General features: G+C 45.9%; 1 protein-coding gene across 4 annotated transcripts in view; it reads right to left on the bottom strand.

Annotated features, from left to right (window-relative positions):
* Positions 1-23,103, bottom strand: part of LOC115090512 (synaptonemal complex protein 3-like) — a 189,151-nt gene that overhangs the window by 12,493 nt on the left and 153,555 nt on the right. For 3 of the 4 annotated variants that reach the window (XM_029599706.1, XM_029599704.1, XM_029599708.1), the window contains one exon: positions 7,125-7,223. The exons of the other annotated variant lie outside the window; for it this stretch is intronic. In XM_029599706.1, coding sequence (XP_029455566.1) covers positions 7,125-7,223 — 99 coding nt within the window. The remainder of the gene's footprint in view (positions 1-7,124; positions 7,224-23,103) is intronic. 4 annotated transcript variants of the gene reach the window in all.

Raw genomic sequence — 23,103 nt, 5'->3', positions numbered from 1 at the left:
ATGCTCCACTGACACTCCTCGGCGCTCCAGCGACCTTGCACCAGCAAATCCTGACAATGAACCAGCAAATCCTGACAGTGATCTCCCAACCTTGAAGGCTCACATCTGTCATGAGCACTAACAATTCCGGCATCTCTAAGGTAACTCCCTTCCTAAGGTGATCCACTTGTAACCAGCACTGTAAGTGGATGCTCACCTCTACTGGCAAGTAAAGCCTTACCATGAAGTCCTCAGATGGCAGACTCCACCAGGAAAGCAACGTGCGCTGAAGAGGCTGCATATGCGCTCTTGCCCAAGGGACAACCTCCAAGATGGCTGCCATCAAACCCACAACCTGAAGATAAGACCATTATTATAGAGCGCAGAGTTTCCATTTGGAAATGAGTAACCGCAACTGCCAATTCACTCCTTTGCAATCCAGAATGGGCCAAATGGATCCTTCCTTTTTGAACACAAAAACATTAATGGAAAAGCGGCCCATATTTTCTTGTGATTCAGGAACAGGAACTGCATTTTTTTTAAGTCCAATAGCTTCCCCTCTTCTGTAGTGAGTTGCAGGGAGAGACCATAAAGGCATCAAGAGGAATGCACAGAAACTCTAGAGCATAGCCTTCTCATATCACCTCCAGGACCCATTGGTCTGACATGATCTGGACCCACCTCTGATAAAAGCGAGTTAGATGCCTGCCTATACCCTGCACCAGTAGGTGAGTCCGCACATTTCATTGTGAAGATCGAAGTATTCTGCTCCTGGAGCCCACATTCCTCCAAGGCTTTCTGGGCCGAAAGGAAGAGACTTCTGAGTAGTTGTTCTCCTATAGGGACTAAAAAATGCCTGTATCTCTAGCTCGGCCCCTTGTCCCAAAAGGGCATGATGTCGGCTTCTTTTTTTCTCTGGCAAACGAGAGACCTGGGCTTCCCCCATCTATTTTCCATTTTCTCCCACTCACTGCCAAATAAAAGAGAACCCTTAAAGGGTAATCTTGTGAAATTGGACTTAGAAATTGTGTTCACAGGCCAATTTCACAGCCACAGCTGACACCTAGCCACTATCATGGAAGCCACCCCTATGGCAACAGTGCGAACAAGGTCACAGCCCGCATCAGCCAAGAAGGCGGGTCCTGGTTCCTTAACGCTCTTCTATTCGTCCCTACTCCATCAGTCTCCTGAGAGAGGCGCAGACTAGCCCAAGCCACTAGGGAGCAACAAGAGGCAATTTGCAAATTCACTGTCAAGGCCTCAAAGCCCTGTTTAAGGATAGCTTCAATTCTCCTATCATGAGCATCCTTTAGAGCTTCCCCTCCTTCCATCGGAATGGTGATCCGCTTGGTCACAGAACACACCAGCACATCTACCTTCAGGAAACGCAACTGTTCCCTTGCCACTGGATCCAAGGGTTACAGACCCACCAAAGCACATTCCTTTTGGAGTGCTTCATTCAAGATTAAACAACACTTGAACTGCATCCAGGAAGGGAAAGAAACATGACACACTGCATAGGATAACCCAAAGAGATCCTTCTTTTGCGCACCCACAGAGTCACCTCCAGACTCTGCAACTAATCCCTATGAAAGAAATGGAGCAGAGTTCTATGTCGCTCTAAATCCAGGGGAATTTCCCCTTCTTCCAGAGGGGAGAAACTCAAACTGTCATCAGAGTCATCCTTATCCATATCCTCCTGAATATCATCAGGGACCACTGTACGGCGGCATTTGCATGTGGTGATAAGACAACTGGGAACCCTGACTAAGTGACCCCGATTTTGAAGATATCGCTGTTTTCTGAAAAATTCCATCCAGGAAAAGGAGGATGGGTCCATACCGGGCCCCATAGGTCCCAATCTGACATCCTCTGACCAGACACCCCCTGAAGGCATCTCTGTCAAGGTTAACTAAAGAAGGGACACTCTCGTTGTTTTGCCCTCAACTCCAATCCCCCCAACCGAGGGGATGAACAAAACGTCAGCAAAATCAGTCTGAGGCAAATCACCTCAAGCATCCAGGCAGAGCTGTCACAGAATCTCAGAATTCCCTGGCTGTATTGTCCATATATGGCAAGCTGCACAGATCGCTAAGCGCTTAGACTTCGTCACCAGTGTCATACTGCCTTAACTTTCCTGTGTGCCGAAATAAGATACGCGCTCAAGTATGCGCTTAAGGATGCTTGTGCTCAGAATGCACCCAAGCTGGTGCTCAGTACGCACTCAAGCAGGAGCTCAGCACACATTTAGTACGTGCAGTCACTACACCGCTGAGCGATTAAAAGGGCGAAAACGAAAGTGCATGAAAACTCACCCACAGCCTACCATGCAGCTTGACAAAATCAAGCCTGAGAGCAGGGCCTAGTCCAAAGGCTGCTCAACCCTCTGAGGCTGCGCCACCTCTACACCTCACTAAAACTCCCCAGAGACGTGAGAGGAAGTAAGGAAAGATGCCGACCACTAACTCCAAGGGCAGAAGACCCGGTAATGAGGGAATAGGGGAAAAGAAACCTCTCTACTCTTTCTTCGTTTTCTCCTCACTTTTTTTTTCTTTTTCGTGAGCTCAGCCCTCCCTGGCTGAGAGCACAACCGGGTCTCCGGTTATGGAGGGGAGGAGAGGGCGAAAGCCTTCAGTGCGGAGCTTCCCTTGTCCTTTTGTAAGGAAGTGGGAAACATTTTGGGGAAGGGGGAGCCTTTTCTGAAGGGATGGACTCCACCTTAACCAGGTTGTAACCAGGCTGCTGGTGCTAACCTTTAAAAAGGAGATAGAGCAGCTTTTAAACTAAACCAAAGGAGAAAGCCGACAGTCACTCAGCACCGCATGGTTCGGAGGAAGGTATCTTCAAAGGATACTAATCAAGCATTAAGAGTCAGGGCATCCCAACAGAAAGGTTCCAAACATAAGAAAAGAAGAACAAGTGCCTATAATTAAAAACTCACCGGAGCCAAAAGATTCCAATTTATCCTTGTCAACTGAAAAGCAGAATGTTTATTAAAACAAAAAACACACTTTGAAATGTTTGTATGCTAATGCCAGATGTCTAAGAAGTAAGATGGGAAAATTAGAGGGTATAGCAGTGAATGATGTCATAGACTTAACTGGCATCTCAGAAATATGGTGGAAAAAGGATAACCAATGAGATAGTGCTATACCAGGGTACAAATCATATCACAGTGACAGAGAGAAGCATCTTGTCAGGGTGGCGCTTTATGTCCAGGATGGCATAGAATCCAACAGGATAAAGATCCTGCATGAGACTAAATGCACAATTGAATCTTTATGGGTAGAAATCCTTTGCGTCTTGGGGAAGAGGATAGTGATAGGAGTATACTACCGTCCACCTGGCCAAGATGGTGAGATGGACAGTGAAATGCTGAGAAATTAGGGAAGCTAACCAAACTGGTAGTACAGTAATGATGGGAGTTTTCAATTACCCCAGTATTACATGGGTATTTGAAACATCAGGACATTCTAGAGAGATAAAGTTCCTGGGTGGAATAAATGACAGTTTTATGGAGCAATTGGTTTGGAAACCGATGAGAGAGGGAGCAATTTTAGATCGAATTGTAAGTGGAGCGCAGGATTTGGTGAGAGAGGTAACGGTGGTGGAGCCAATTGGCAATAGTGATCATAATATAATCAAATTTCAATTAATTGCTGGAAGGGGAACAGTAAGTAAATCCACAGCCCTAGCACTAAATTTTCAAAAGGGAAACTTTGATAACATGAGAAAAATAGTTAAAAAAAATCAAACCTGAAAGGTGCAGCTGCAAGGTAAGAAGTGTGCAACAGGCAAGGACATTGTTAAAAACTATCATCCTAGAGGCACAGTCCAGATGTATTCCATGCATTAAGAAAAGTAGAAGGAAGGTGAAATGGTTGCCAGCATGGCTAAAAAGTCGGGTGAAAGAGGCTATTTTATCCAAAAGATCTTCATTCAAAAATTGGAAGAAGGATCCATCAGAAGAAAGTAAGATAATGCATAAGCATTTGCAAGCTAAATGTAAGACATTGATAAGATAGGCTAAAAGAGAATTTGAAAAGAAGTTGGCCGTAGAGGCAAAAACTCACAATAAAAACTTTAAAAATATATTTCCGAAACAGAAAGCCTGCGAGGGAGTCGTTTGGGTCATTAGATGATCGAGGGGTTAAAGGGGCACGTAGGGAAGATAAGGCCATCGCAGAAAGATTAAATGATTTCTTTGCTTCAGTGTTTACTGAAAAGGTTGTTGGGGAGATGCCCATTCTGGAGACAGCTTTCAAGGGTGATGATTCAGATGAATTGAATCAAAACATGGTGAACCTGGAAGATGATAGGCCAGACTGACAAACTGAAGAGTATTAAATCACCTGGATCGGATGGTATACAACCCAGGGTTCTGAAAGAACTAAAAAATGAAATTTCAGACCTATTTCAATTAATTTGTAACTTATTAAAATCATCCACTGTACCTGAAGATTGGAAGATGGCCAATATAACCCTGATATTTTAAAAGGGCTCCAGGGGTGATCTGGGAAACTATGGACCAGTGAGTCTGACGTCAGTACTGGTAAAAATCATGGAAACTGTTATAAAGAATAAAATCACAAAACATTTAGACAGACAAGGTTTAATGGAACACAGCATGGATTTACCCAGGAGAAGTCTTGCCTCACAAATCTCCTACATTTTTTTGAAGGGGTGAATAAACATATGGACAAAGGTGAACCAGTAGATGTGATGTTATTTGGATTTTCAGAAGGTGTTTGACAAAGTCCCACATGAGAGGCTTCTAAGAAAACTAAAAAGTCATGGCATAGGAGGCAATGTCCTTTTGTAGACTGCAAGCTGGTTAAAAGACAGGAAACAGAGTAGGATTAAATGGTCAGTTTTCACAGTGGAAAAAGGTAAACAGTGGAGTGCCGCAGGGAGCTTTTCTTGGACCAGTGCTTTTTAATGTACTTATAAATGATCTGGAAAGGGGTATAATGAGTGAGGTAATCAAATTTGCGGATGACACAAAATTATGCAGAGTAGTTAAATCTCAGATTGTGATAAATTGCAGGAGGTCCTTACGAGACTGGAAGATTGGGCTTCCAAATGGCAGCTGAAATTTAACGAGGACAAGTGCAAAGTGATGCATAAGGGGAAAAATAACCCTTGCTGTAGTTACATAATGTTAGGTTCTATCTTAGGAGTTACCACCCAGAAAAGAGATCTAGGCATCATAGTGGATAATACATTGAAATCGTCGGCTCAGTGTGCTGTGGCAATCAAAAAAGCAAACAATGTTGGGAATTATTAAGAAGGGAATGACAAATAAAACGATGGATGTCATAATGCCTCTGTATCACTCCTTGGTGAGACCACATCTTGAATACTGTGTGCAATTCTGGTCACTGCATCTCAAAAATATATAGTTGCACTGGAGAAAGTGCAGAGAAGGGCAATCAAAATGATAAGGGGCAGGGAACAGCTGCCCTATGAGGAAAGACTAAGGAAGTTAGGGCTGTTCAGTTTGGAGAAGAGAAGACTGAGGTGGGATAAGACAGAGGTCTACAAAATCATGAAAGGACTTGAAAATGCTAATGTAAATCGGTTTACTCTCTCAGATAATAGAAGGACTAAGGAAGTTAGCAAATAGCTCATTTAAAACAAATTGAAGAAAATTATTTTTCAGTTAGCGCATAGTTAAGCTCTGGAATTCATTGCCAGAGGATGTGGTTACAGCAGTTAGTGTAACTGGGTTTATAAAAGGTTTGGATAAGGTCCTAGAGGAAAAAATCCATAAACTGCTGTTAATTAATAAGCAATAGTAGCTGGAGATTTATTTAATGTTTGGGTACTTGCCAAGTACTTGTGATGTGGATTGGCCACTGTTGGAAATAGGATGCTGGGCTTGATGAACCCTTGGTCTGACCCAGTATGGCATATCTTATGTTCTTAAGTGGTGCTATTAAACGTCTCCTTTCTTCTTAATAATTTTTTTTTTTACTACAAGCAATCCCCAGTATGGAAATGCGTGTCCACCATCTGCTGAAGACTGCGCTCCAGGCTCCAGGCGCATCTGCTGAAGACTGCGCTCCAGGCGCAAACAAAAGTACGCTGGATTTTAGTAGATACGCGCGGAGCCGCGCGTATCCACTAAAATCCTGGATCGGCGCGCGCAAGGCTATCGATTTTGTATAGCCTGCGCGCGCCGAGCCGCGCTACCTCCCCCCGTTCCCTCCAAGGCCGCTCCGAAATCGGAGCGGCCTTGGAGGGAACTTTCCTTTGCCCTCCCCTCACCTTCCCCTCCCTTCCCCTACCTAACCCACCCGCCCGGCCCTGTCTACACCCCCCCCTTACCTTTGTCGGGGGATTTACGCCTCCCGGAGGGAGACGTAAATCCCCGCGCGCCAGCGGGCCTGCTGCGCGCCGGGCCGCGACCTGGGGGCGGGTACGGAGGGCGCGGCCACGCCCCTGGGCCGTAGCCACGCCCCGTACCCGCCCCCAAAACGCTGCCGACACGCCCCCGGAACGCCGCGACGACCGGGCCCGCCCCCCGACACGCCCCCGACACGCCCCCCTCCGAGAACCCCGGGACTTACGCGAGTCCCGGGGCTCTGCGCGCGCCGGGAGGCCTATGTAAAATAGGCTTCCCGGCGCGCAGGGCCCTGCTCGCCTAAATCCGCCCGGTTTTGGGCGGATTTAGGCGAGCAGGGCTCTGAAAATCTACCCCAGAGAATATTGGTGGGTTGAGGTCGGGGAAGGGCTATATGTCCGTGATGTCAGCTGTTACTCCGTCTTCATCTGCTGATAGATGTGCACAACCCAATTGTGGGGATTGGCCTGCCTGAATGCAGAGGAAACTGTGTTCTTCCCCTGTATGCATATGCACTTAAAAGTGAATTTTCAAAGGAGTTACATGTGTAAATGTAAAATAATATTGTAACAATTTTCAAAAGCCATTTACCTATATTAAGTGCATGTACACATGTAAAACCCAGTTTTAAGCAAGTAAATCCTTTTGAAAATCAGGCCCATTGTGCACATATTGTCTGGGTCTGCATGTGTACAGCACCATAGAACTGACAAATCTGTAAGGATTATGCCTAGAGTTCTTTGGATCATTCTACATTGGTAAATAAAATATCACGTTATTTAATACATGCATACCAGACCTTTAAGAACTGCTCATACAATTGCTTAATTGTTTTCAGTCTTTGACTCTGGACTATTCGGGCCTGCTGGAAAACCTTTTGCTGTTGACGAAACATGTTCTAAAGCACAAAAAAAAATCCAGTATATTAATATTGTTTCAAATAATACATCAGTAAGCGACTAGATAAGAAAATTGGTTCTTAACTGCTAATTTTCATTCCTGAAGTACCACGGATCAGTCCAGACCAAGTGGGTTTATGCATCCCTAGCAGCAGATGGAGGCAGAACACAAACCTTTGAGGCACTGCTGCATACCTAAGAGTGCCACCTACAGTCCCTCAGTACTGACCTGTACCCAAGCGAAGATGTCTACCTTAATAAACCCCAATAAACCTCAGGCGAACAGATACTTAAAGATTGGAGCCCCCTGAAAAAACTAGGCCCTCTTAACCTGACAGAATGCACATCTGAAACTATGTGCACTTCTGAATGTATCACATATCAGCTCAGCAACATCCAGAAGCGAGGAAGTCTTTTGAAAGATGGAGTCAGGTCTCTGAACTGATCTGTGGTACTTCAGGAACGAAAATTAGCAGGTAAGAACCAATTTTCCTTTCCTATTTGTACGTGGATCAGTCCAGACAAGTGGGATGTACCCAAGCCTCTCTATTCTGGGCGGGAACTCGAAAGAACCACACACAACACACTTTACCCAAATGTTGACTCTTCTGGGGCTCACACATTTAAGTGGTAATGTATGGTAAAAGTGTGAAGAGAAGACTACTTCACTGCACGACAAATCTCCTGTGGTGAAAACAGCTGACGCTCCACCCATGGGGTTGCCTGTGCCCTTGTGGAATGCGCTCTCAACCCCTCCGGCACCGACTGGCCCTTACACATGAAAGCCAAAGTTATCGTCTCTTTTAACCATCATGCAATAGTACCCTTGGAAGACTTATTTCCCTTCTTTACTCCATTGAACAGGACAAACAGTGATCAGATCTCCGAAAGGCATTCGTCACTTTGAGATATCACAAAAGAATTCAACGCACATCCAATAAGTGAAGCTCCCTAGCCATCGGAGTATTGGCTGCCAAATTCAGAAAGGCCAGAAGCTCGACAACCTGATTAAGGTGAACAGAGGACACCACCTTAGGCAAAACGGAACGAACCATACATAAAGAAACCCCATCCTCCGAAAAGTGCAGGAAAAGGTCCCTATAAGACAACAGTTGCAGCTCAGATATTCGCCTAGCCAAAAAGATGGCCACCAGGAAACCAGTCTTCAGGGTTAAATCCTTCAACGACACCCTCTGCATCGATTCAAAGGGAGGACAACACAGTTCCCGAAGAACCAAATTCAGATTTCATGCCGGACAGATCTTCCACACTGGACAACGCAGATGTTTTGCCCCTTTTAGGACATGAACCACATCCGGATGAGATGCCAGCAGTCTTCCCTGAATCCTACCATGAAGGGAAACCAAGGCTGCTTCCTGGACCCAAAAGGAATTATAGGCCAACCCCTTAGCCAAACCGCTCTGTAAAAAGGCCAGGATCTGCGGAATGTCCACCTTTAAATGTTGCACCCTGTTCTGCAAACACCAAGATTCGAAAACCCTTCACACCTGGACATATGCCATTGAAGTGGAAGGTCTTCTCGCCTGAAGCAAAGTCACAAACACAGGCTCTGAATAACCTTTCAAACGGAGTCATTGCCTCTCAAAAGCCAAGCCGCTAGACAGAAGCGATCCTCCCGGTTTGAAAATACAGGTCCCTGCCATAGCAACCCTGATAGATGAGCCAAGCGAACGAGACCGTCCACCGCCAGACACAGAAGGTCTGCAAACCACGGCCGGTGCGGTCATTTGGGTGCCACCAGAATCACCCTGCCCGGATTAAGCTTGATGTGCCGCAGCACTCAACCTTCGAGAGACCATGGTGGAAACACATACAGCAACAGATGTATTGGACACAGTTGAATGAGAGTGTCAATGCCCTCTGATCCAGCCTCCCTCCTGCGACTGAAAAACCAGCCCCTTTTTGCATTTGCTGGAGTCGCCATGAGGGCTACCACAGGTCTGCCCCTCCTAGCCTGCCACAAGGCGAAGACTTCCGCCAACAACTCCCACTCCCCTGGGTCCAGACGCTGTCTGCTAAGGAAGTCTGCCAGCACACTGTCCACTCTGGCCACATGAGAAGCAACTATTCTTTTTTTTTTTAATTTACTGTTTAATATAGGCACCACAGAATACATAAAACATCAACAATAAACAATGGTGTAAACAAGATAATAGTCACCAATGGAAACCAAACATACAGCACATGAGTCCTCAGAGGGAACTATAGAAACGAAATCAGGTAAACAATGCTTGGAACCATCATCCCATATAACTCTGAAAGAGTGATAATAAAACCATTGTGAAACTCATATATCGTGTCTTGATGTTTTTATTAAGTAGTGACCCAATATCTCCCTCCCTCCCTCCCTCCCATCCCCTATCTTCCCCTTCGGAAGTTGACTATAAGTGGTGTGGATGATGTGTAGCATCACTTTCTCTAGGGTGGACATAAGCGGTAAAAGTAACCATTATGACCTCCATGTGATTCGTTCAGTTGAGGCCCGCCCGCCAGGTACAATATGCCCGCCATATCTTTCAAAATTGCCCAGTGGACTTATGTTTATGAGCAGTAATTTCTGCTAAAGTGTATATTCTCCCAAGGTTGTATTGGACTTCAGCTAACATGGGGGTAATGGGTAACTTCCATTTCTGGGCTAATGCCAATCTGGTAGCCGTAAAGATATAATTAAGCGGTTTTCATAATCCATATTCGGTAGGAGGGTATCACCCAATAAAGCATGTTGAGGGGCGACTATCAAGGAGACCTTAAAGAGTTCCCCAAGCCAATGTTCAATAGCCAACCAAAATTGTCGCATCGGTGGACACTCCCACCACATGTGGAAATAACTCCCTACAACGGCACAACCGTGCCAACATTGATCAGAAAGAGTGGGTTTCATTCTATGAAGTTTGGCTGGGCTTAAGTGCCATCTAAATAGTAATTTTATGGAATTTTCAATCATAGATGCTGCAATCAGCCCCTTACCCAGGTGTTGGAAGATCCTTTCCCATTCCTGTTGCGAGAAGCTTTTGTGTAAGTCCTGTTCCCATGCGAGAAGATGGGTGGGCTTTACAAAGGGTTCCCGCCCTAGTAATGTGTAAATAAACGAAAGTAATTTAGGGGCATGATCTGCTTGCTGACAAATAATTTCAAAATCAGACTTGCCCTGTTGTAAATGATCCCCTAGCATGAATGTATGTGCGAAATGTCGCAATTGAAGATATGGGTAAATATCAGAACTAGGTAAATCATGTTTCGATTTGAAGAATATGCTTGATCAGACAACCAATATTGAGAAGGAAAATACCCAGACGCCTCTGCTGTTCTGTGGCCTGTCAGAGCTGAATGAACTCTGAGTGACTTGAGCATGACTTGCAAAATGTCTCTGAGCAGGTAGACATACTGGCACCAACAAGGGAGGCCTATTCAATGGCAATGTTTAACTCATACTACAAGGAAGCTTGGTTCTCACGACAAACTTGTGTCTCATAGATGACTATCTCAACTGCAGGAGCCAGGTGAACGAAGACAGCTTTAATTAAAGTTCTTGCATCAGCAACAGAATTAAGGCCTACTGTCTATCCAGAACACAGACCTACTACCTGTTTACACAACACAGAAGATCAAAGGAAGATCAGAAGAAACCAACAGCGGTAACTTCAGGCACTATTCTGTTGAACCCTCACTGGACAAGATCATCTACAGGACAGAAGGAGTATCTGGAAAGTGATGGCAAATGAGCTACACCTGAAAAACCTGTCAGGGCAGTTCAGGGATAGGTTGTTATGTGAACAGCATGATGTGTCTCTGTAAATGAGTCTTTGGGCAGTCACATGATTCTAGAAGTTTCGGCAATACTGTATGTTTAACTATAAAAGAAGGGGTTACTTCCTGCATTCGATGAGATGCTGGTTATTTTGAAAGACAAAGGGCACCTAGTATACAGCATCTCCCAGGAACACTTTTAAAGCCAAATAAAATTTACTTTATACCTTTTACTGAGTCTAAGTGTTCTTGTTGCCCTGGCCCTGAGTACAGAAATTATGTACAGATTGCAAGTCGAGAAATGAAATTAAATCATTTGTCTCCCACACCTGTTCCCATGTCCGTAGGCCTTTAAGTTTCCACACCCCAAAGGCTTGAGACTGATAACCTGGAGTAAAGACACTATTGGTATGTATGCATACTATGGTGGTATTCCCTGGTACCAAGAAGAATATGGCTCTTGCGACTCCATAAATCTAAAGCAAGTAACATAGAGGGGGGGGGTAGTATTTCTTGAGGAGATATAGTCCAAGTTTTCTTGGGTTGCCAGAGAATGCTAGTTAGAGGAATATCGCCCAATAATTGTTGGCTAAATTGGACCCATGACTTAGGCTGAGATTGTTTGTGCCATTCTACTAAAGTTTTAAATTGAGGTGCCATGTAGTATTTTTCAAGATTTGCGACGCTTACACCACCCTTTAAGCGAGGTTGGAACATAAAGCGACGTGCAATCTGAGGCCTCTTTCTCCCCCCCAGATGTAGAACATGATTTTTTTCTGCCAAAAAAGTAATATTTGTCGGGGTGTAGCAATTGGCAGAGTTTGGAACAAATAAAGCAGTTTGGGTAAGACTGTCATTTTAACTGCAGCAATCCTTCCCAGCCAGGAAATACTATATTTATTCCATTCCTCCAAATCCTGTTGAATCTGTTGCCATAGGCGGTCATAGTTCAGCTTAAACACATCTTGATTAGAACTAATGTAAACCCCTAAATATTTCAATTTCTGATGAGCCCATTTGAAACGGAACTGTGATTTTAGACTATTCTCTAACTGAGTACAGGTATTTATGTTAAGAATTTCCGACTTCTCCCAATTTATGCAGAATCCTGAAACCTTACTGAAAGCCGCTAATGCTGAGGTAAAATGAGATAAAGAGGTTTCAGGTTCCTTAATAGTAATCAGGATGTCATCAGTGAATAATGATAAGAGAAGCAACTATTCTGACCAGATGTTTCTCTGCCCATACATAAGAAAGACTAGGGGGCACTCCATGAAGTTAGCATGGGGCACATTTAAAACTAATCGGAGAAAGTTCTTTTTTACTCAATGCACAACAGGGGAATGGAGCAGCTTCCCTTCACTTTTTTAAAATCTACCCCTTATGGCATAAGAACATAAGAAAAAGCCATACTGGGTCAGACCAAGGGTCCATCAAGCCCAGCATCCTGTTTCCAACAGTGACCAATCCAGGCCATAAGAACCTGGCAAGTACCCAAAAACTAAGTCTATTCCATGTTACCATTGCTAATGGCAGTGGCTATTCTCTCAGTGAACTTAATAGCAGGTAATGGACTTCTCCTCCAAGAACTTATCCAATCCTTTTTTAAACACCGCTATACTAACTGCACTAACCACATCCTCTGGCAACAAATTCCAGAGTTTAATTGTGCGTTGAGTAAAAAAGAACTTTCTCCGATTAGTTTTAAATGTGCCCCATGCTAACTTCATGGAGTGCCCCCTAGTCTTTCTACTATCTGAAAGAGTAAATAACCGATTCACATCTACCTGTTCTAGACCTCTCATAATTTTAAACATCTCTATTATATCCCCCCTCAGCCATCTCTTCTCCAAGCTGAAAAGTCCTAACCTCTTTAGTCTTTCCTCATAGGGAAGCTGCTCCATTCCCCTTATCATTTTGGTAGCCCTTCTCTGTACCTTCTCCATCGCAATTATATCTTTTTTGAGATGCGGCGACCAGAATTGTACACAGTATTCACAGTGCGGTCTCACCATGGAGCGATACAGAGGCATTATTTATTTTATTTATTTATTTTATTTATTTATAATTTTTTATATACTGCCGCTCATCAAAGATATCACGTCGGTGTACAGTGAACAGGAACTTACGCCGGAGCGTTATATTCCGTTTTATTCACCATTCCCTTTCTAATAATTCCCAACATTCTGTTTGCTTTTTTGACTGCCGCAGCACACTGAACCGACGATTTCAATGTGTTATCCACTATGACGCCTAGATCTCTTTCTTGGGTTGTAGCACCTAATATGGAACCCAACATTGTGTAATTATAGCATGGGTTATTTTTCCCTATATGCATCACCTTGCACTTATCCACATTAAATTTCATCTGCCATTTGGATGCCCAATTTTCCAGTCTCACAAGGTCTTCCTGCAATTTATCACATACGAACAGCTCCTGCACCTCCTGTGCCACTAGATCAGTGGTTCTCAACCTTTTTTCTGTCGGGACACACCTGACAAATGGTTCTCACATGCATGACACACTGACCCATGATCGTCACGGGGCTAGATGTAAAAGTACAGTTTGCATCCACGGGAAACCCCCCTGAGCCACAATAAAGAATGTAAAGCATTCCCCATGCAACTCACCCTACAAAAAAGATGTTCTGGTGTCATTTCAGTAACACAAACTCCTTCTACTTCCAGGCTCAATAGCCTTCTTATGAAAAGACAGCAGTTTACCACCAAAGCATGTCCTCTTGAGAAAACACAACAAATAAGACTGATACACACGCTTACATTCTAGTAAAATATCTCATCTCGGTAACAGACACAGAACCGACCTAACATACTCCCAGGATCTGTAGTAATGCACATAAACTAATCCGCACACAGTTACACCTGTATTATGGAATACACTCAAACAGGAGCAACCCTATCTATGAAAAGGCAACACTACAAATATTAAATTAGGCCATAAAAACCAATATACCTCTTATTAGGAAAAGAGAACTAGCGAGCACTATAGATCCACACACAGAAATAATTGTAAAACTATACTAATAAGCAGAATAAATGTTTCAAAACAGCTATAAACGCATTTACATCCAACAATTAAAAACTGATTAAAACTTCTCCAAACACCAATAAAATATTTCAAAAAAGCATACACATCACATAATATTAAATAATTAAAATGGCAGTCAATCAAGAAAAATGAACTTAAAAAGCCGCCTTTACTTACCCCCTCCCGCAGCTCTCCTACTCCTCTTCCATGCAGGCCGTAGCACACACCAGAAGCAGCAGTAGAGGCTAAGCTCTATACTCATGGTCCTCTTCCTTAGTGCCCATGTCTCTCACACACACACCATACCAGTCATGCCCCCATGACCAGTTTCTGTCTCTCACACACCTATCATCTCCCAAACAGTCTTTGACACACACACACCAGTCACCTTCCTGAACAGTTTCTCTCTTGCCATTCACACACACAGGCTTCCCACTCCCGTGTTCTACTTACATATATGGGTTTCTCACTCTCATAATCACTTTCTCTGTCTCACACACACTCACCAGTCTCTCACTCCCATGCTTGTTCTCTCCACATGCACAGGCTTATCATTCCCATAATCACTTTCTTTCTCTCTCACACACATACATACACATAAACACACACCAGTCACCTGATCTCTCTCATGCATACACACACACAGGCTTCTCACTCCCATGCTGTGTCTCACACACACCCCAGGTTTCTCACTCACATGCTCACTCTTCACATAATCACTTTCTTTCTCTCTCTCTCTCTCTCACACACACACACAAACACACACCAGTCACCTGATCTCTCTCATGCGCAGACACACACAGGCTTCCCACTTCCATGTTCTGTCTTACATATACAGGCTTCTCACTCCCATACTGTGTCTCACACACACACAGGTTTCTCACTCCCATGCTCACTCTCTTCACATGCACAGGCTTTTCATTCCCATAATCACTTTTTCTCTGTTACACACACACACACCAGTCTCTCTCTCATTTCCATGCTCGCTCTCCACGTGCACAGGCTTCTCATTCTCTGAATCACATTCTTTCTCTCACATTCACACACACCAGTCTCTTTCTCTCACACACACCACCACCTTACCAACCAGTCTCTCATGCATGCACACACACACAGGCTTCCCACTCCCATGCTCTCTCTCACATAATCAGGCTTCTCACTCCCATGCTTTCTTTCACACACACCCCCACAACACCAGGCTTCTTACTACCATGCTTTCTCACATACCCAGATTTCTCACTTCCATGCTTTTTCTCTCTCTCTCACACACACATCAGTCACCTCCCTGACTAATGTCTCACACTCTCACATACACATCAGTCATCTCCCATAGCAGTCACTTTCATTGTCTCTCACATATACATACACATCAGCTCTCTGACCAGTTTCTCTCAATCACACATATGCTCTCAATCAAATACATTCTCTCACTTACACACAGGCTCTCAATCACACACACATTCTCTCACTTACACACAGGCTGGCTGGCTGCTGCTTCTCTCTCTTTCTCTCACTCACTTCCTCCACCCCCCCCCCCCAAGCACAAATGGTAGCTGCAGCAGCCTCCTCCTCCAGCCTCCACAGGCCAAGAAAGAAGGATCCCATTGGCCGCGGGAGGCTCATGCTGCTGTCTCCTTTCCCGATTACCGGCTGCTTCGATTGCTCGGGGGCCGATACTGCTACCGCCGCTACTACTTGTCCATGCGGCACGGCTCTTTCTCCTTCCTGCGCATCGCACTGTGCATCACTTCCTGTTCCGGGTCACGGAGGGGGGGGGGGGGGCAGGCGCGGGAAAAAGAAAAGGCCAGCCAAATGTGCCACAGCTTCTTCTAGCACCGCTGCCGTTCCCACAGCCCAAAGGCAATGGCAGCATGGAAGGAAGAGCAGCGGGAGAGACAGGGAGCATGTGACACACCTGCCGGTGCTTGGCGACACACTGGTGTGTCGCGACACACCGGTTGAGAAGTGCTGCATTAGATGACTCTTTGTACTGCCCTGACGATTGATTGTCGGAGAATACTCACACCGACTTGCCTGAACGAGCGGAAGAATTGCCAAAAAGGCCTTGCGCACTGCCCCGGTTTCCAGCCGATTGACATACCAAGTCGCCTCCTCCTCCGACCACTGACCCTGACAAATCGCCCCCCAGCCACAGAAGCTGGCATCCATGGTCACTAGTACCCAGTCAGGCACTTCCAGATCCACTCCTTTCTCCAGATTGCGCCGAGACAACCACCATAAAAGACTAGACCTGGCATCCTCTGGTAACGGTAAAGGAAGCTGAAATTCTTCTGACTGCGGACTTCAACGGGACAAAAGAGCCCCCAGCAAAGGATACATGTGAGCACAGGCCCATGGAACTAATTCCAGCATAAATGCCATAGAACCCAGGATCTGCAAGTAATCCCAAACCGTGGGCACCAACAGGTGCAGTAGCCGAAGAACCTGACTCTGTAACATGAGGACTCTCTCCGTAGCCAGAAACACCTTGCCAGCTGGATATCGAAGCGTGCTCTCAGATACAACAATGACTAGGTCGGCCTCAAATTACTATCTGTGAGGTTCATCACTCAGGCCAATAACTCCAGAAGCTGCAGTACCCACTGGACTGAGCAACTACACTCCACTTCCGACTTCACCCGTATCAGCCAATCGTCCTGGTATGGGTGTATCAGGATACCTTCCTTCCTGAGTGCTGCCGCCACTACCACCATCACCTTTGTGAACGTGTGCGGCGCCAATGCCAACCCAAAGGGAAGAGCTCGAAACTAGACATATTCTCCCAGAATCATGAACCTCAGAAACTTTTGGTGTTCTGTCTCAATGGGGATATGAAGATAAACTTCTGACAAGTCCAACGACGCTAGAAACTCTGCCTCTATCACTGTGTGCAACGTCTCCATCCAAAAACGTGGCACCTGGAGGGTAGCACTGACCTGCAGATCGAGAATGGGCCAAAAATTCCCTTTCTTGGCACCACAAATTATGGGGAATACCTGCCCTGCCCCTTCTCTTGAGGGGGTACCGGCACAATGGCATGCAGAAATTGTAAATGATGTAGTGTATCCCCCACCGCCTCTTGCTTGCACCGGGAAACACAGCGGGAGACTACAAAGGCAACCCTGAGTGGCTGAGAAAATTCTAAGGCATAGCCGTCTCTTATCACCTCCAGGATCCACCGGTCCGATGTGATTCTGGTCCACTCCTCGTAGACAGCCTCCCTCCAATAGCCTCCAGGGAGGAGTGGATCAACATGCATTAATTGCTCAATCTTTTTTCAGCCCCCCCCCCCCCCCCCCTTGGGAACCACCATCCCTCGGGGGTCTGTGCTGACTCCAAAAGGGCTGCTGTCTGCCAGAACTCTGCTTCTGCAATGCTGGCGCAGGGATCCTGCCGCATTAAATCTCCTTGCCTCTTGAAAACGGGCTCGCGGCAGAAAGGACTTTTTAGGGCACTTCCTGTCCTCAGGCAACTTATTACCCTTTGACTCTCCCAACTGCTTCACGAGCTGCTCCAAGTCCTCCCCAAACAGAAGCTCTCCTGAAGGGGAGATCTGACAGCTGGGCTTTAGACCATACGTCCGCTGACCAATTTCGCAGCCACAGAAGCCTCCATGCCATCACAGCAGAAACTATACTCGTAGTGGCAGTCCGGACCATGCCATACAGAGCATCGGCCATATAGGCCACTCCCGCCTCTAAGCGGGCCGTTTGCACGGCTTCAGTCGCTCCTCCTGACCGCTTGTCATGTGCCTTCTGTACCCAGGACAAACAGGTTCTCTGCAACTGACTTCCACACACTACTGCACGAAGAGTCAAAGCTGAAACCTCAAATAGCCCCTTGAGCAAAACTTCCAGCTTCTGAACCTGTACATCCTTTAGGGCTGCCCCCGCTACTAGGATGGTCATCTTTTTGGTAACCACAGACAAGGCTGCATCCACTTTGGGAATTCTCCACGACTCCAAGGTCTGCTCTGGCAAGGTTTATAAGTTCCCCATAGCCCTCGCTACCTTAAGGTCCACCTCGGGAGATTCCCACTCCCGATCCACCAACTTCTTCACCTGCTTCGGCAATGGAAATGCTGTAGGGGGGTCCCCACAATCCCTCCAGGAGTGGGTTCACCCCTTCCTTATCTGAGTCCTCCTGGGTGCCTTTAATCCCCAGCCCCTCCAGCACTGGGGAATCAACTGATCCAGTTCCTCCCTCCAGAACAGACAGACCACTCTGTAACCGGAACTGCATTCGGATCTTGTGTATCCGGATCCTGCATTTGGATCCCACAAGGCACCCACAGGGTCCTTGTCCGGCCCCACCTGACCCCCTTGCAGCTGATCAGGATCATCCTTACGAATCTTCCTCCACCGGGGCAGCCTGAGTCCCAGTATGCGCAGGATCCCTCCTGACTCCACCGGTCCTCTAGGGACTTCTTAGGTAAGGGTCTCTTTGACCCTAACTCCTTTCTGGCTAAATAAGTATTATGGAGGAGAAGAACAAAATCCGTGGAAAATGCCTCCGGATCCGAGGAGAGAAAATCCTGATCAGTGACCTCCTGAGCCCCTCCCCGTTTCCTGCTACCAGCAGGGTCCTTTCCCACGAGAAACAGCATGGGAGGGGAGTCCCAGGGCTCAGAACTGGCAGCCTGCAACTCAGCATGTCCTGCAAAAAATGGCTGCTGGCTCCTCTGACCACCCCTCCCAGGGTCCCCAAAGCCGGCCCAGCCTCCTGTTCTAACAAGGGTGGAAAGGAAAAGGGAACAGTACTACTTCCCTGCTTCTGGAAGCCACAAGCTGAGGAGCCTGAGGGATTGAAGGGCCCAGAGGGTGTGAGGGAACCAGGACCCCTGGCTATCAACCCTCCCTGTCAAGGAGGGCAGAGTCAAGACAGGGGTTACCACCCTCTGCTCGCCCTGCTCCACCCAAGGAATGACCCATGAAGGAACCTAACACCTTGGGGAGCAGAATTTTCTTCCTATTGTTTTTTTTATTTTTTATTTTTTTTTAACTCCAGACTGCAATTTTGCACCTCTAGCATCTGCTGGAGACAGAGAAATACTGAGGAACTGCAAGTGGCACTCTCGGTTATATAGCAGTGCCTCAAAGTTTTGTTCTCTGCCTCCATCTGCTGATAGGGATGCATAAATCCACTTATCTGGACTGATCCAGGAAAGTGCTATATATTTGTGTATCATATTTATTATCTTCAGACCTGCTAGCTAATTTATGCTTACTAAATCATCAGAATGCCTGCATGGAGGGGGTTTGTCAGAAATGATGAGGTGCAGGGTTCAGGATCTCAAAAGTTAGCTGTTTGCTTTACTGAACCATGATAGTGCTTCTTCTGCCAAATAAGGAACTACCTCCCATTTCAATCTCTTTTTGAAAGTGGGGGGCACAGGAAAAGCAAGTTTGCTTACCGTAAACGGTGTTTTCCGTAGATGGCAGATGAACTAGCCATGCTGTCTGGTGGCGGAGCTCTTAAGATCACCCAAAGTCTTTTGGTGAGGTGTTCCTCCCTGCGTGCCAGCCATGTCTCCTCGAGGCTCCTCAGTCCGTATCAAAGCCAGATGAATGTAATGTCGAACTGCCGGGGAGTCGGGCGGGTCAGCATGGCTAATTCATCTGCTATCTACGGAAAACACCGTTTACAGTAAGCAAACTTGCTTTTTTCCCGTAGATAAGCAGCCGAATTAGCCATGCTGTCTGGGAGTCACCAGCTGAAGTATTGAGCATATAGTTATGTGAGTATATAGAGATATGGAATCGGACGCTCAATACTATAGGATAGGTGGACAGTTCCTATGAGTGAGTTGAAGTAGTAGTGTTCTTTGTTAGGATTATCCGCCCCATCTCTGCATCGTCTTTGGTTTGTTTGTCTAAACAGTAATGAGATGTGAAAGTGTGCAGAGATGACCATGTAGCTGCTTTCCATTTATCTGAGATAGGGACATTATGAAGATGTGCGACGGAGGCAGCCATTGCTCGTACTTGGTGGGCTTTGGGTGTGGAGGATAAGGTTTCAGAACGTTTTAAGTAGCAGAAATGTACACAATTAGTTATCCAGGATGATAAGTTTCGTTTAGAAACGGGAAGTCCTGGAGCGTTTGGATTGAATGAGAGGAAAAGTTGTGAATGTCTGTTGGGAGACTGAGTTCTGTTCTTGTAATATGCAAGCGCACGTTTGTAGTCCAATATATGGAGACGCCATTCGCTATCATTTGCGTGTGGTCTGGGATGGAATGTTGGCAAGGTAATGGTCTGATTTAAGTGAAAAGCGGAGACCACTTTTGGAAGGAAATTAGGGTGTGTACGTAGTATAGACTAAGAATAGTACTTTCCAGGATAGGTAGCGAAGATGGCAGCTGTCCATTGGTTCGAAAGGTGGTAACATAAGTTGTTCGAGCACTGAGTTAACATCCCATGGAACTGGTGGTTTCTTTAAGGGGGGGTCGTAGATGAAGAACACCCTTCATAAAGCGAGAAATAAGGGTATGACAAGCTATTGACTCTCCATTTAGAGGAGTGTGGTAAGCTGCTATAGCACTAAGATGAACCCGAAGAGAGGCAGTGGCCAACCCCTGAGTGTAAAGTAGATGGAGATAACTTAGAAGACGTTCCGGTGGACACGTTAGTGGGTCTGCGTTCATGGAGGAGCACCAAGATACAAAGCGTGCCCATTTGCGGTGGTAGTTTTGATGTGTTGAAGGTTTCCTGGACGCGATCAAAATATCTTCCAGCTGTGGAGAGAGGTTCAGATTTTGGAATATGACCCTTTCAATCTTCATGCAGTGAGATTCAGTGATGCATGGAGTGGATGGAACATTGATCCTCATTGTTGGGTGAGGAGGGTTGGGGCATCCCCTAAATGTATCGGTTTGCAAACTGACAGTTGGACCAGATAGCTGTACCACGGTTGATGTGGCCATGCTGGAGCGATGAGAATTAAGTTTGAATTGTCCTCGATGCATCTCTGTACTGTTTGGGAGATCAGCAGAATAGGAGGGAACGCGTAAGGAAGGTCCTGAGACCAGTCCAGGAGGAAAGCATCTTGTGTCATCCGATATATGCTGGGGTACACTGAGCAAAAAAGGTCGACTTTCTTTTTGTGTTCTGTCGCAAAGAGGTCTATTTGGGGAAGACTCCAAATGGAGAAGATTCGATTGGCGACAGTTTGATCGAGTTCCCACTCATGAGGGTAAAAAATTATGCTCAACTTGTCTGCCTTTGAATTGTTGACTCCCGGGTAGATAAGTGGCTTGGAGAGAGATCTCCTTGGAGTGGGCCCAGTTTAGAATCCGATTCGTTTCTCTGCACAGGATCCATGAACCTGACCCGCCTTGCTTATTTATATAAACCATTGCCACTTGATTGTCGGTGTGGATCATGATGACATGGACTAATATGGCGTTCTGAAAGGCCTGTAGGGCATACTTGATAGCTCTCAATTCTAGAAAGTTTATGTGATAATTGCATTCATAGGTAGACCACAAGCCTTGAGTCTGAAGGTTGGAAAGATGGGCTCCCCATCCTCTGGGGGAGGCATCTGTCTTGAGAATGAGTTGGTGTCGTAAGGGTCTGAGAAGTGTGCCCTGTAATAATGCCGGTGGGGTTAGCCACCAGCGGAGGTCGATTTTCATATTGGTTGTAAGTTGTACAGGTGGTGATAAGGGACTTAGAAACTGAGACCATTGTTTTTTTTCAGGCCCCATTGTAGACGACGGATGTGCAGTCTCGTGTACGGGGCTACATGGATGTTGATGGGCCGACGTTTTGGTAAGTGGTAAGAGCTAATACTCGAGGTTGTGGCAGGAAAGCTTTGTCTTGAACAGTGTCTATAGATGCCCCTATGAAGGTGAGCATTTGCGTCGGTTGCATATGCGACTTTTCGTAATTTATGAGAAGACCTAGATTGTCCAGGCAGTTTATTGTTTGAAGAAAGCTGTTCCTCAGAAGGACTGGATTGGGGGCTACTAAAAACCAGTCGTCGAGATAGGGGAATATTTGAATCCCTTGTCGACTACCGCTAGATATTTCGTGAATACTCTGGGTGTGGAGGAGAGACCGAACGGTAAAACCTTGTATTGGAAGTGTCTCTGGTCCGCCTGAAACAGAGGTAAGTCCAAGATTTGGGATGCATTGGTATGTGGGCGTATGCATCTTTCAGATCTATGGAGCACATCCAATCCCCCGGTTGTAGGAAGGGAAGGATGGATTTGAGAGAAGTCATTTTGAATTTCTCTTTTGTTATGAATTTGATGAGGGAGCAGAGGTCCAAAATAGGACGGAGTCCCTCCGATTTTTTGGGAATGAGAAAGTATTGTGAATAGAAACCCTTGTGAAGTTGGGAGGGAAGCAACTCCCATATGCAGCGTTGATGGAGTAGCTAGTATACTTCCTGAAGGAGAGTTTCTTTGTGAGCTGAGCTTTTGGGTGGTAATGCGGGAAGGGATGTAAAGTTGAGAGAATATCCATCTCGTATGATGTTGAGGACCCATGAGTCTGAGGTTATAGTGCTCCATTGAAAAAGAAAGCAGGACAGCCATCCTCCAACTTTCTGGTCAGGTAGTGGTGGCTGTGTTATCCCTAAAACCTTTGTTGGTTTTTGGGCGGTTGAGGATCAGCCGCTTGCCGAGCCTGACGAGGAGCACATGGTCATTGACGAGGCGTTGGTTGTTGGTAAGACTGTTGACAAGGATATTGTTGTGGCTAGTAGGTCGAATAAGGACGATATTGTCATCTGGGATAAGGTTTCTTATAGGAACCGAAGGGTCTTTTAGAGGTTGATGTTTCATGTTGAGTTAGCAAGAGTACTGCCACTTTCTGTTCTTTTAATTTAGCAACAGTCTCTGTTAGTTTGTCCCCGAACAAATTGTCTGGTCTACAGGGGAGGTTGGCCAGCTTTTCTTGAACGTCATCATGTATGGCGCTAGATCGCAACCAAGCCAGTTGTTGAGCTGCAACGGCATTAGCTGACAGCTTTTGGCTCATTTGGAACTGCATATCGGGCATAAGCGCTATGGGCTTTCATCAACAACTACCTGTGGTTTTCCTCCCTGTATATATAGC

This window comes from Rhinatrema bivittatum, chromosome 4 (genome assembly GCF_901001135.1).
Source record: "Rhinatrema bivittatum chromosome 4, aRhiBiv1.1, whole genome shotgun sequence".
NCBI classification, from domain to species: domain Eukaryota; kingdom Metazoa; phylum Chordata; class Amphibia; order Gymnophiona; family Rhinatrematidae; genus Rhinatrema; species Rhinatrema bivittatum.
Note: the sequence above shows the minus strand (reverse complement) of the source record. Positions and strands in the feature narration are given on the sequence as shown.